At 43.6% G+C, this 14,535-nt stretch overlaps 1 protein-coding gene across 2 annotated transcripts in view; it reads right to left on the reverse strand.

Annotated features, from left to right (window-relative positions):
* The window catches only part of PPP1R21 (protein phosphatase 1 regulatory subunit 21), a 1,307,116-nt gene that overhangs the window by 1,143,634 nt on the left and 148,947 nt on the right, over positions 1 to 14,535 (reverse strand). For both annotated transcript variants that reach the window (XM_069608410.1, XM_069608409.1), the window contains exon 3: positions 12,256 to 12,402. In XM_069608410.1, the coding sequence (XP_069464511.1) occupies positions 12,256 to 12,402 (147 nt within the window). The remainder of the gene's footprint in view (positions 1 to 12,255; positions 12,403 to 14,535) is intronic.

The raw sequence follows: 14,535 nt of genomic DNA on the forward strand, positions 1-14,535 counted from the left end.
GCACAGGTCGCTAATTTTGTGGGCGTGTTAGGGTTCCGTCCACGAATGTGAGTGTAGTCCAATGTAATGTCCATAACATCATTAAGTCGCCACCAAGGATCCACAGATCAGGCCGGTATTTCGCGACTATAGACTATAGCCATAACGTCCTCCATGAGATCTCCCGCGATTACTGGTGAGGCGATCATGCCCTGTATCTTTACGAACCTGCCTCTGGGGTCTTTTTCCACCAAGGCCAATACACATGTGAGGCATTTATGCAGTAGGATCAGTACTCGAGGGAGCCCATAGAGAATCCTGCATGTATTGCTGTGCGATAATTCGTTCTACGAAAGGGGGTACATGTTGTGTCAGCCAAATGTGTCTCAGTGAGAAGGGCAACGTCAGGGGAGTGTCTGTTGAGAAATTGGATGACTAGACGTCCTTTACTTCCCGATCCCAGACCGTTAAGATTCCACGTAAGTAGCTTAAAGGGACTTACTGGCATTATTAGCCGCTAACATATTCTGGGTGTATACCATGAATGTCTCTGCGTATCCATCAGTGTGTAGGCAGTGTCATTTACACATGTGACGTGATTCGGGTAAGTGAATGTATGGTTGTTCCCACACAAGCCTGTTACGAACCTAAGCATTGAACAAAAACAAAAACCACCCTCTCCCCCCACTCCATACTCTGTCCCAACCCGAAGCATCTGTCATCCGAACATGTGCTGGCAGTCAAAGGAACTCACTGTCAGCACAAACCAAGAACCTATTATGCCCGAAAAATCAACCTGGAGGTTGTGGAAAACAAGCAATCAAATGGTGTTGGTAAACAGTTTGCAGATATTATTCTTGATCGTTCTCACTGGGTCTTCTCCCCATATCAGAAGAGCAATGGATATCTTCCAGAAGTCCTCACCAGAGTTCACTTTTTTCATGTCAAAGAGGATATCATCAAGAAAGCCAGGGGATTTTCCGAATGCTCCTTTAGGGGCGCAAAGATTCCCATTTTTCAGTACTTGACCCCCCCCCCCCCCACTCACTTTACAGAAGAGGCGGGGGATGTGCCCTGTCACTGATTGGTTGTGTGACCACAATATTACCTACAGATGGGGGGTTCCCCTTTAACCTCCTCTTTGAATACCAGAATGCTCCATGTCAGGTTTCCTTGCAAGAGGACGTTTATACTCTGCTTGGAACTGCTTTCTCATCAGAGGATGGTCCAGACCGCAGGAGGCCATGTGGATCACTCCCGATGGACATGCAAGCCTACAGGCCCCGAAAGGCAACAGCAAAAGCAGCAGAAATCCCCTGAGCAACATCGGGAGGAGAGCCCCACTTGAACACCTGCCGGCTTTCTTTTGTTAGCACATTTCGCTGTGATGGGGACCCATATTGAGGTCGCGTTTGTCTAGGTTGGCAGATGTGGGGGGGTCTTGATGCTGCCCATTATCCTGACATTTGGGGACCAGTACCTTTCTATTCCGAACTGGCTTGATTTTTGTCAGCCGCTGGCCCTCCCAACCTTTGCTTTAGGAGCCGCATTACCCCTTAACTTGCACGGATTACATTCCCTTACGGGGAAAGATTGCTATGATTTTTCTGGCCTCCTTTTGGGGCCTCACATGTGTTGGTCATGTTTTTTTTTTTTCTTTTTCCAGTCATACTTGTTCAACAATTACACTCTATGTGATCTTGGAAGAGGAGGAGATATATGCATGCAACATGCATGCATGCAATGGACATTGTGTTTTGCCAGGTGTTCTGATATTTGTTGATAGGCCAGCCTATCCAGGATCTTCAACAAAAAGGTATAGTTGGTGATAGGTCTATAATTGCCTGGTATATCTGGGTCTAGTGCAGGCTTTTTAATAACTGTGTTATCCATGCGTTTTTAAGATCCAGGGGCACATGGCATTCACTTAACGAAGTGTTAACAATTTTAGCCAGGGTACTGAGAAGTGATTCTGAGCAAGCCTTACCAACAAGGCTGGGCAAATATCCCCCTTAGAATTCGTAGGTTTAAGGTTGCTTAAATAGTTCTCCTTCAGTCACCGTTCTGAAATTGAAAGTGGGGATTGCCTGCCATTGTGGAGTATCTTTCACCGCTGTAGGACCATCACATTGCATCGTAGCCGTAGAGTCGGTCCCTAACCTGTCCTTCTGTATATTACATTTTATAGTCTCCAATTTCTTTATCATGGCATCCTAGATTGAGGCACAGCCTCGTTTTATCTTTGACTGGCAACTCTCGAATGTTATCCAGGAGTGTTTCTAATTCCTTAAGAATTGTATTAAAAAATATCTTATGGAGCCTTTTCTATTCTTGATTCGAAGGTGCCTTTTTTTGCTTGTATCACTCCAGGTTATACTTTTTAGCATTCATGCTGTATATTAATTTGTCCCCATCTGATTGTGAGTGTTTCCATAAAAACATTTCCTTTTGCATGTCCTAATAACCTACAACTCAGGGGAGAACCACGTATTAGGTTTCTTTAAGCCACCAGTTTAGTTTTAAGCAGGGCCAAGGAATTCATAGCCCTCTTTATGGTCTCTTGATAAGATTAAGTGAGTTGTTCAGAGGTGTGCAAGTTGGGTAGGTCATTTATTAAAAGGTAAAATCCACGCCTGCATATTATCTGGCTTCACCTTCCCCATATTTCTCAAAGTGATCCATGTTATGGCCACTGCTGCAAGCTTAATATGGTTAAAAAAATAAAAAAGAGCAGTGGACAAAAGAATGGTTGGACCATGGGCATGGCATAATCATGGGTTTACTTCGTGCAATATTATATGTGGCAATCCAGTCCAGTATATTACCCTTTGTGTGAGTGGCTTCATCAATACATTGGGAAAGCACAAGCTGGTTAGCAGCTCTACAGTCTGTGCATTACTCTTAATTCCTTTCCAAAGTTTAAAATCTCCCATCAGCAGGAATCTTGAGGAATGTTTGATCAGTGGAAGTATCAAATTGCCCATTTAAGTTATAAAATCACCCTTTAATATAGGATGCCTATATATTAAGAAGATGTTATTTTTTTTTTATTTGGTTGGTTGATAAAATCAACCTTTCAAATATATAACATAATTTCATACATCATGATTTCATTTCAATTATTTACATCTCATAAAAAAAATAATCAAAAAGGTAGGTTTGGCAATTAATAAAATACAGAACAAATAACTCTTTTACCATAAACTTCAAGCATCCAATCTCATGGTTCATCATTTGCATTTTTAGGATATATTGCATTAAAAAAAATCGGACTATTGCCACTCTAACTGCCAGTTTAATCCTACTGAAGATTTGTTGCCATAGTTCTTTTGGTTCCATTTCACAATATTTGACAATCAATTTCTTAAAAAAGATTTTCCGTTTACTATTTAGCATTAGGCAAGCTAACATGCAATGTTCCAATGTCTCGCTTTGCGATCTATCCAAACAAAAGTGACAAAAATTCACTTCTTTTGGGATCATCCTTTTTCTGGCCATCACCTCCCTTGTGGGCCATAAATTTAATCGAAAACGTAAGTACTGATCACGTATGTGTGGCGCAGGACACTTGCTCAAGTAGTCGGCCATTTCACAAAATTTCTTATGTCCAAAGAATTGTACATCAAAGTCTCTATATTGCAAACAGCTGTTTCAAGATGTTAATTGTTATTGTGGCCTCAGTCTGTACCTTTAGAGGAGGTTATCACACCCAGCTGGGCTAGTAACATCCATTTCCCAGATATCTAGGTTGGTTTTGTGAATGAAGGCCACACCTCCCCCAGTTTGGCTCTGCCAATTCCTAGGTCGCATGATATAGTTACTAGGTGTAGCCAGGATCATGGAGGGTCCGGCTGCCTCATGGAGCCATGTCTCAGTTATGGCAAAAATATCAATATCATTTTCCATACTGTAATCGGCCACTTCTGTAGAATGTTTGACTAGTGATATTGTATTAGGTAATAGGGTATTCAGTTTGTATTTTTTTCCAGCTTTTTGCCTTGTGTCTTTAGATGAGCCCGGACTAGGAATCCGTAGCTTGCCAACATTATCCACAAGTGGCAATACTAGCAGAAAAGCCTTGTTGCAAACCTGTACTGAATCTGCGGCCTGTATGTTAGAAAGATCAGGAGTGCTTAAGACTTTATCCTCCAGAGTGCCATTCTGAACAGCCTCCCTAGAGATATTTTCCGCCTTGTTCATGGGCCCTTTAAATGTTTGAACAGGGAGCAATGCAGTGCTCAAGTGTCTCCTACTAATCTCTGTGTGACGCAATGCAGCCCTTGTCATATAGGCAGAGTTATCCACCGTCTTGGTCCGCATACTGTCTCGAGCTAACTCCAGTGCTTCAAGTGGATGCATAATAAGGAAGGGGTGCAGTAACAAAAATACAAGAGCTTACTGCAAAGTGAACGAACGGCAAAACAGCCATATGGAGCGGCACGGATCGGCAAAGACCGGCTTGGGACTGTCGCGCCGGCACTGTTGTGCCTGATGGCAAACAAAAGAACTGGAGAACTACAACTTTGCTAGTAGTTTGTGTGGATTCCTATGGGGTGGCCCTTTTTTGTTGGTCTCCTCTTGGAAGGGGCGGTGGGTATGTTGATTTTGGAGGGAGGACCTGTTTTTGGTTGCTATGTGGTGGAGCTGTGTTGCCCGGGATGATTTTTAGGGGTAGCTATCTCAAGTGTACCTTTGTGATACATGACGCAGTCTGTTAAGATGTTTCCCTTAATACGTAGGGGCTTAATTCCCCTTTTAAGAGCAAAGCGTTACTTCATCGTCTTGCTCACTGTGATCTCAATGTGGTTCTTTTGCAGGAAACCCATCTGAAGCAATCTGATGAATGGCCTCTGACCTCTCACAGATTCCCTCGCCAATTTACATGCCACTGGGTGCACTAAGCAAAGGGATATAGCTATATTGCTGTATGCGAAAATACCATTTGTCCAGAACCGGGTGCTTACAGACAAGGAGAGGCGGTATGTGGGATTGTCAGGGGTTTTGAAGGGATCCCCCGTTTTTGTTTTGCTATCTTTGGCCCCAATTAAATCATTGTTCCTTTTTTAACCACCTTTTTCAAAACAATAGCTCAATTCACAGATGGTGAATTGTTTCTTCAGGGCGATTTTAATGCTGTGATGGATCTGGTAAGGGATCACACCTCGCCGGCCTCCTCTGCCTGTAACCGTTCAGCAGCTTCCATCTCTCAAGAGGATCGGGACGAGGGCCTAGGGTATTCCTGGCGTCATTTACATCTAGGCGATAGGGATTACACATTTTATTCCCAAGTGCATGCCTGTCATTCCAGGATTGACATGTTTTTCCCCCTCTCCTCGTTGAATACGGTCTCTGAAGCTTCCATAGGGAGTACAGTTCACCCAGATCATGCCCTGGTTATGCTTGTGCTTTCAGTGGGACAGGTTCATCAACCCAGCCCCCCACCGTGGCGTATTATTGATGTACTATTACGGGACCCCCCTTATTGAAGAGAAGGTGAGGGACCATATTATACAATATTTCCAGCCCAATGATACGGGCAACGTTTCCTTGGGTTCATTGTGGGAAGCATGTTAAGCTGTGATCAAGGGTGAATTTATTAGTTAGTCTGCTGCACATTGCAAATTATTGCATACACAAATCTCCACTCTTGAGGCACGGGTCCAAGCTTTGGAGCGGGAACATAAAATAACAGGGTCACAGAGGACTTACTGCCAGTTGAGGAACATTAAAGGAGAGCTGGAGGCCCTGCTCACCGGGGCGGCAACCAAGTCTCTTCTACGTACTAAGCAGTTTTATCATTCGAAGAGCAATAAGGCTAACAGTGCCCTGGCGTGGAAATTGCGCCGTCTTCAATCCAGGAATTATATTGGGTGTCTCAGGGCTCCCAGAGGTAAACTCGATTCTGATGAGGGAACTAAACTGAACATTCTCACCGATTACTATAGTGCCTTTTTCAGACTGAAAATCTAGACGCTGAGCAGCAGCAACGATACTTTCAACACTTGTCTCTTCCGGTACTTGCAGAGGACAATAGGCAACAACTTGATCCCCCGATTGAGGAGGAGGAAGTCATACAAGCCATCCGGGCTCTTCCTTTGGGCAAATCACCGGGCCCCGATGGGTTCTCCATAGCTTTCTATAAGAAATGTGTAGCTCAGTTAGTGTCACCGCTTACACGACTGTTTAACAATTTCTCCGTGACCGGCTCAGTGACCTCTCCTATGGCTGGTTCTTATCTCAAACTTTTGCTTAAGCCCGTAAAAACCCCACAAGATTTCTCGGCATATTGTCCTATAGCGATCTTGCATTATGACATGCGCATTTATTCTTAAATCTGAGCCTGCCGCCTCACCCCTTTACTTCCTTAGCTAGTGGGACTGGACCAATACGGTTTCATCCTCGACTGCCAGGCCCAGGAAAACATTCGGAGGGTGATTAATGAAGTGGATTGGTGTAATAAGAAGAAAGTTTTGATGGCTCTCTTATCGCTTGACGCGATTAAAGCCTTTGATAGCATTAGTTGGTCCTCTCTGGCCACAGTATTAAGAACCTTTGGCTTTGCCCCTAATTTCTTTTAAAGTTATTTTTGCTAATTTCGCCTGTCCATTTGAATCCATCAGGATGAACCGTAAGCTCTCTCCCCTGATCCCCATTTACAGAGGTACACGCAAGGTTGTCCCCTATCCCCACTCTTTTTTGCCTTAGCTGTTGATCTCCTGGCCACAAGTATAAGGAATAACCCTTTAATTACCGGAGTCCGTACTGGTGGAACTATACATAAATTGGCCATTTATGCAGACGATAGTATATTCATTCTGACCGATCCTGTGTCCACACGGTCAGCGATTACTAGGGAGCTGGACATTTTCCAGGTCTCTGGGTACGCTATTAATTATATGAAATCAACGACTCTCGATGCCCCGAGCAGACCTCCACTCCTTGCAAGGTGCTTATCCATTTCGATGGGAGCAAGATGAGCTTAAATATTTGGGAATCTATCTTACTCACTCACATGCTACTCTCTGTTAGCATAATTATCCAGCTCTCTTTCGTGATCTTTAGCAAGACTTGGAGCGTGGGAAATGTACCGACATATCATGCTTTGGTAGGTGCACTGGCATTAAAATGAACGTGCTACCTTGATTACTTTAGGCTTTTTTGGCCCTTCCGGTACTGCTCCCTTCTTCCGCTATTAGAACTTTGCAATCTAAACTCTGGTACTTTGTCTGGCAGGGGAAACCTCCCTGAATGTCTAGGAGAGCCCTTACTCGTTCAAAACGACAGAGGTGTCGTGGTGCCTATTAAGGAACAATATCTGTTGGCTGTGCAAATATCGGTAATAGTCGCTCTCAGATGCCCAGCTGCTTAAGTGCTGGTTGGAGTAACAGCAGGAATGTCTCAGCATTCCCCTGGCTTGCCTACCCTGGCTCTCAACCAAGTGCCGGCCTCATAGGCACCGTCTGCTAGCCTCTACTTTGACCATGTTGGCTTACTGGGATAAGACGAATCATAAATACCAATTTACCACCTATCCTTCACCTCAGACGTTGGTCTTTCACAATCCTCTGTTCACACCATGTATGACTGGTAGGGATTTCCCTCATTGGCAGGAAGGGGGCTTTGGGACCTGGACCGATTGTATAATGGAGGGATCCCTCTCACTTTTGAGCAATGTAAGACAATCTTTGTATTGCCAAAATCTGATATGTTTCATTACATGCAACTTAGGTATTGGGTGTCCCACAACGAGACTAGGGGAGGGGGATGAAGAGGCCAAAAGTCTTTTCAGTCTTTCCTGCCACAAGGTCTCCAACATATATTAGTTATTGATTGAGGAAATGGGTGAAGGGACGGAGATGTACATGAAAATCTGGGAGAAGTATTTGGGTCGAATGATTTCAAACACATCATGGAAAACTGTTTGGAGGAGGGCCTTTAGGGCATCCACATGTAACACTATAGATGAAAATACTTACAAGATTCTCTACCATTGGTACCTCACACCAGGCAGTTTACATACTATGTATCGACTAGTTTCCCCTCATTGCTGGAGAGGGTGTGTGCGGTGATCGGATCCATGGCACTTATCTGGTGGCAGTGCCCATGAAGCCCTACGGGGCGGCGGTTGTTACCTTAATCCACCAGATTGTAAGTATTCAACTCACCCTGGATCCCCTTGTGATTTTGCTGGGGGTCGTGATGACCAAGAGATCTTTACAATTAGGGCTCCCCACTCAGTACCGACTAAACACATGCTTAATGCAGCCAAGTTATCCATTGCCCAATATTGGAGAAAGATGGGGCCTCCCTCCCTTAACATGTGGTAGGACAAGATTTGGTGTATCTGTGCCATGGAGAGGATTACTGCCACCCTTTCTGTCTTGCTCACTAAGTATCAGCGCCTATGGAGTCCCTTTGTAACCTTTGCAACTTCAAATGATTGTAGCCCACAAGTCCCCCACCAATGGGGGATTTTTCATTATTGTAAATAAGAACCATTACTGGTGAGAATATCAGACGCTATCATGAGGCAAGTTCTATACACATTTGTTTCATATGGCTGCAAATCATTGATGTTTGGGTCTGCTCATTTCTTCTCATATATGCGTCGCTACTTTTCAGCAATACCTCTTCCTCACTGTGATTTGTTATTTGATTTGGTATACTGTTTATGTTATCTTTTACTTCTTGTTAAATTGAAAAAGTGCATGTGAGAAAGTACAAAAAACTGCCCATCCTGGACACATCTTGCAAGTAACCATAAAGTTAGAAAAGGATCCAAAATACCCCGAAAACACTCACTGTAAGGTGATGTGTGCAGTGTAAAACAAGGCATTTCCCAATGAAGGCCAGAGTCACCTCTACCGATAGCCATAGGGACGGATCAGCGCCCCCAAAATATATGAGCTAAGCAAAGTATGTAAAGCAAAAATGCTTTACTTGCCTTCAAAAGTTAGGACAGATTAAAAAACAAAAGCAAACAAGTTGGGGGCTGGGCCTTAAATATCTATGGAGGGAAAGCAGCAAAATGAAAATCATTCCTGACATCCGGCCAGATGCAGCAGAGGAGAGGACAATTACAGGCTTGTATGAAGATACAATGCCAAAAGAGGGGTCAAGCTGCGTCTTTGCAACTGCACTTGGGTCTGCTGTCTAACAGAGCATTTCAGGTGAAAACCCTGGACCAGTGAACTCACTACATGTCCTGCTCTGAGAATTTCCCCCAAAGGATTCCAGCTACTGCTTTTCTTTGCTATTGCATGAAGGTCTTTGTACATTTAAGTCAAGGTAGAGAGTTCTGCACAGGCTTCAGCTCCAACAACACGGGTAGGGTGGCTACTAGGAGGGGCCTTTGTTGTGGTGCCTCTAAAATGGAGGGGCCTGGTGTAAAAATTGATACTATCAGCTCTGAAGCTCCTTTGTTGCAGAGTTTCCTCTCAGTTCTCAATGCCCTTCACAGATGAAGTGTATTCACACTTCTGCCAGGCAAGTGTTCGAACCAGGTCTGTGGGATTTAGGTGCTGATCGACAATCCTTCCTGTAAAGTCTTGGGGCTAACAGAGTGGGAGGATGGCACTTTGGGGTTCCACACGATATTTACAACTGTTTTTTAAGCACTGAATGATCTTAAGGGGGTTTTTAAATGACAAGAAGTGTTTTAATTGATTACGTTCTTTTATCTTACTCAGTGTAGTTCTTGTATTCAATTAGTTATATGCATTGATTTCTAATAAAATAAATAAATGTTGATGCAGATATTGTATTAATGCAGTTATTTTGGATTCTTCTAAAAGATCAGTAAACTGGTATTAGATTGGATATGTAGATAGGTTGCGATCTGGATTCCCTTACAATGCACGGAGCCATGACTGATACACTTACGCCTTTGCCTTCATGCCTGTTCTTGAAAGTAACTCAAGTTATCTGGATGGAGTTTAGCATAGTCAGATCCTGAAGAGTGAGTCACAGTAATGGCGATGAAGTATTGGGAGTTGCACAAGATCAGATCAAGGATATTTGATTACAAATCTTGCAATGATGTGGACAGAACACCCACAAAAAGTGTTGTGAATTTTGAGATCCATTAAAATGATAGATGTGGATGGGTGTGTGTTTAAAAGCATTGATAGAGAGCATGCACGTGATAGGAGCAGGTTGAATCAACAGTGGGTGTTATGTAGATATGCAAGAGTTGCAGCATGTTTATTTGTTGGTATGCTTGAAGAGTTTTCTGGGTATTATTGCCTGCAATATTGGTACAGTACCATTGGTAAGAAGCATGGTCATTGTCCAGGGCGCCGATAGTTTAGGGTGGAGAAGTTCCCCACTTGTCCCTTGTGTGACGATTGGGATGGCCCGAGGTGAAAGTTGCGGCCACGCGCATTGGGATGCTGGACCAGGGTCAAATGACTAACCCCACCAGCCCCAGAGAGGAAGGCGGGGCTTGCCACAAAATGGGGATTTCCCTTTAAGGAACTAAATCATAGTGCAGACATCCGTGTTTGTAGAATCCTTCCTCACAGCACAAACAGACATCAAGATGGTGGAGGTGGTGTTATCAGCTCGCATAGCGCAGTCATGTAAAGTGGAGGCGGATCCCAGGGAGCTATTCAGAAGTAGCACAGCTAACCAATCAGGATAGAAATTGCACAGACAAACACACCTGAAGCCTGTTAGACCCAGGGGACCAGGTAAATCACGTACATAAGAGTAAAGTTTTTACATGAGAGCCAGACACCAGGAGTTGGGAAGAGGTGTGGAGAGTGAGAGTGTAAGTAGAAGAAATGAGGAGGAATACCTCGAGGAGAGTGGAGCAAGAAGAGGAGAGGGAAAATAGCAAGAGAAAAAGTCGAGAGTGGAAGCGGAAAGGAGAGTTAGAATATCAGGAGAGGAGAATGGAAAAAACATCTATTTCAGATAGGAGGAGGGTGAACGGAGCAGAAGAAGAGACAAGAGGACGTGTGGAGAAAAGGCTATGTTGCCCAAAAGCGGATCAGTGTGGTAGAGGGAAGTAGGTTGAATCTAGAGTCTGTGATTGGTAACCATGGGACGAGCAAGTGGTGGAAAGTCGATGAGTTGGCAGAAGTGACCACGAACCTGAGCTTCGCAAAAGTTGTCAGACCATTTTATTATGCTTTCTTTTGTAGGACACAGTGATGTTGTCAACCACCTTGAAAGAAAACATGGGAAGTGGTCTGATATTGTTGGAGAGCTATCCTGATCAACCTAACCTCTAGTTTACTTTTCTTTTACAACCCATTTATTGACCCACCATTGTACTGATCCCAAAATAAATGTATGTGGAAAGAGACCCAACTGTGTGGCCTACGGTAGATCCATGAAACTAAAGTCATTTTGAAAGATCTGAGTTACGCTGCTGGCTTGATGGTTGCAGAGGCTGTTCCTTCAGACCTCCTGTATGGTTTACTCAAGCCTGTGGAAATTGTAGTGGAAGGTTTTCAGGTTTGGATCATTAACTATCCAAATTGTAGATATTTATGGTCAGAAAGTCGCAAGTGAAGTCTAGAGATGAAATTGACGGTCTACCATTGAACGATCTTGTTGAAGGAGGATACTCGAGTAGGATTGGTCCCGAATGTGGCTATTGGATGTGCTTAACAGCAGACCAGTGTTTACAGGGTCCTAAGTCAAGCAGTAGACAATTACTATTTCTGGGTAATGGGTGAGGGTGCTTCTCTGAAATGTCCTACTACCGGTTTTCATGAACCTGTAAAAAGCGCAAATAAATAAAAGAGGTATGGGTCGGAAAACGTAAGCTTGAGGGGCCAATGCAGAGATAGGAACTGGCAGGTGTTGCAAGTACAGCCATCTTGTGAGCTGTAGGCATGGTGAGGCGGGGTTTAAGCAGCGGCCCCCCCAAGTGTTGATGCTGTGCTTTTGTAGCTAGATCATGGAGTAAGAGAGTCTTGCCACTTGAACTTGTGGAATGATTTTGCAAGGCTACATCATTGATTACTGTGCCACTGGTCTTGTATCTGTCTGCTATTATGACTGCTTAACAAGTGATCTTAGCAGATTTATTACTAGGTAAGTTATACTGAAGAATGGAGGAAAGGGTACAAAAACAATGCTGATGTATACACACAAATAATTTTCAACTACTATTTTACAAAGGAAACTAAATTACATTAATGAACATGGTACAAACATTAAAAGTGATGTGAAAATAATAAAAGTTAGTGCAAATTAATTGTTTCTTTGGTGGGCTTGACAGCCACCTTTTCCGAATATGCAATATATACATATATATCACACCTTGCTTTTTTTGCCCTTAGTTTCTGTTGCTGCAAGCTCCTCCTGTAGTAACTCCACCCGCTTTGCAAGCTGCTGATTTCGGAACGTCAGACTTTCCATTTCTTGTTCCTGTTTCCGCATGGACTGCTCCTTCATCTTGAGCTGTTCCTATAAAAATCCAAGTACAAATGTCAATATGGGGGAGATAGATGGACAAGTGCCATCTCACTTATCCCTATACATTCTGGCCCTATACCAAGCACCCAAAAGTTATGGAACACATGTCGCCATCTCACTTATCCCTATACATTCTGGCCCTATACCAAGCACCCAAAAGTTATGGAACACATGTCACCATCTCACTTATCCCTATACATTCTGGCCCTATACCAAGCACCCAAAAGATATGCAACACATGTCACTCTAGTGTATTAAACTACTGTGTGTTATTCAACAGTTAAAATTGAAACATCACAATGCATCTTGAATTAGCACTTATGAGGATCAAAGTTTGGAGGCAATATTCAATACAAATCTTCACGTGTCACAAAAGAAAATAATGCTGCAAATGTTTTAGTAACTGAAAGATTTCCCAACATTAATCAATGGGATAGGCTTTGGGAGTCGGACAAGACCTGTGAATTGGCTGTGCTTGTTAACATCAAAATGCTAAGATGTATAAATGGTTGCATGCTGACAAAACTAGAAATGCAACAGCCCCACTGAACAAAATGTCCCTCTGCGAGGTGTGGGTGAGAATTGTGACAACATTCAATCGATAGGCCCTTCAAGAATTTAATATAACCAAAGGCTAGAGGTTTCACCTTTGTGGACGCTCTTTGGGCCCCTTCTCACCAGTTTGCAAGGCAAACCCTCAATATACTATATGGTCAGGTACTATATTGTAAGGCTTTCAGCCTCTGAAGAATGCCACTTAAGGAAAATACTTGAGGAGTTAGCCCAGGTATGCCACTGGTGAGGTTCTGGCACCTGGGGTGAAGCCTGAATAGACTGACTGCCACAAATGACAGAATAAGAAAGGATAACAAGCAGCTTGGTGGGTGATTTATTAGCCCATGGTGCCCTAAAGCTAATTTAAATGTTCATGGTTTATGCTCTTATAATTGGAAAGGTTCCACAGAACCCCAAAGCTCAACTCCGTATTTGGTTATTATATGGCCTATGATTCCACAGAGTGCCTACACATCCCCTCTCATTTTATGTTAAAAAGCGTGAGCGCTTGACAGCTCTACGATAAGCATTAAGTTATTTATTCAGGTTCCTTTCGGAATTCATCTGCCTTCACATCCCAAATGCTATCAAAATGGAGCATCAGGGTTTAATGATCATTCATGTCATTTCAAGGTGTCCCATTTAAAAAAGTTGTATAAAGCCAAGGTCCCTTTACAGGGTCCCCACTTAGTGCTTGTACATATTAATTGGGTGCTTTATTGGGGGGGTGGTAGTCTCAGACCCCCCCGGCCCCACGGCCCAGCCCACTGTGGTGTGGGGGGAACAGAGTAAAGGCATTTGGACCTGAAGGAGTTCTGTTCAATGTCCTCACAGTGAAGTGCAGTGCTGAAGGATTAGAGGCCAGCAGCCTATGGGAGATTCGAGTGCATAGTTGCCACTGTCCAAGAGTTGAAGTCTGATAGAGGAGAGGGCGCCACTCCCTCTCATACATTTGTTTTTGTATCCTTAACATTGCTAAAAATTGAACCTGCTGCAGTCAGCCAGTCTGCAGCAGAGATCTCCATTTTCTATGCTAGGATTTGTATGCTCAAATTAACTGGAGAGTGCTTAGTATTTATGTAGTATTTATAATTGTGCACACATTTGTACAATTTGGAAACATGCTGTTTTATGAAGGGAAAAAACTGGCACAGATTATCGAGTGTGGTCATGTATGTGTATGTTCTTTTGACTCCAATGAAATGAAAGGAATTGGCCATTTTATTTGGTAGACACTTGCTGGGCCACCGACCAGCATGTTATTTGGTAGGTGGAGGCACTATCTACAATAAACATGAATTAAATGGCATGTACTTTGATGAGAATGCATCATGCGTAAGGCTCAGTTGATAATGGTCATGCCACTAGCCTGGTCCCCTCACCAGTTATGCCACACATGGTCCCCCAGGCAGGACCGAGGTACCAGTACCATTAAATCAAAATAAGGGGTTTGGAGGCCACCAGGAGGCGCAGGCAGGATGGCTGCCTAAGCATTATACTCCCCACATGGCCCCGGGAAACCTATAAAAATATACACTATACAACTCTGTGACCCCCCAACAAATGGCT

Source organism: Ambystoma mexicanum, chromosome 4q (genome assembly GCF_040938575.1).
Source record: "Ambystoma mexicanum isolate Mex_15411 chromosome 4q, UKY_AmexF1_1, whole genome shotgun sequence".
NCBI lineage: Eukaryota > Metazoa > Chordata > Amphibia > Caudata > Ambystomatidae > Ambystoma > Ambystoma mexicanum.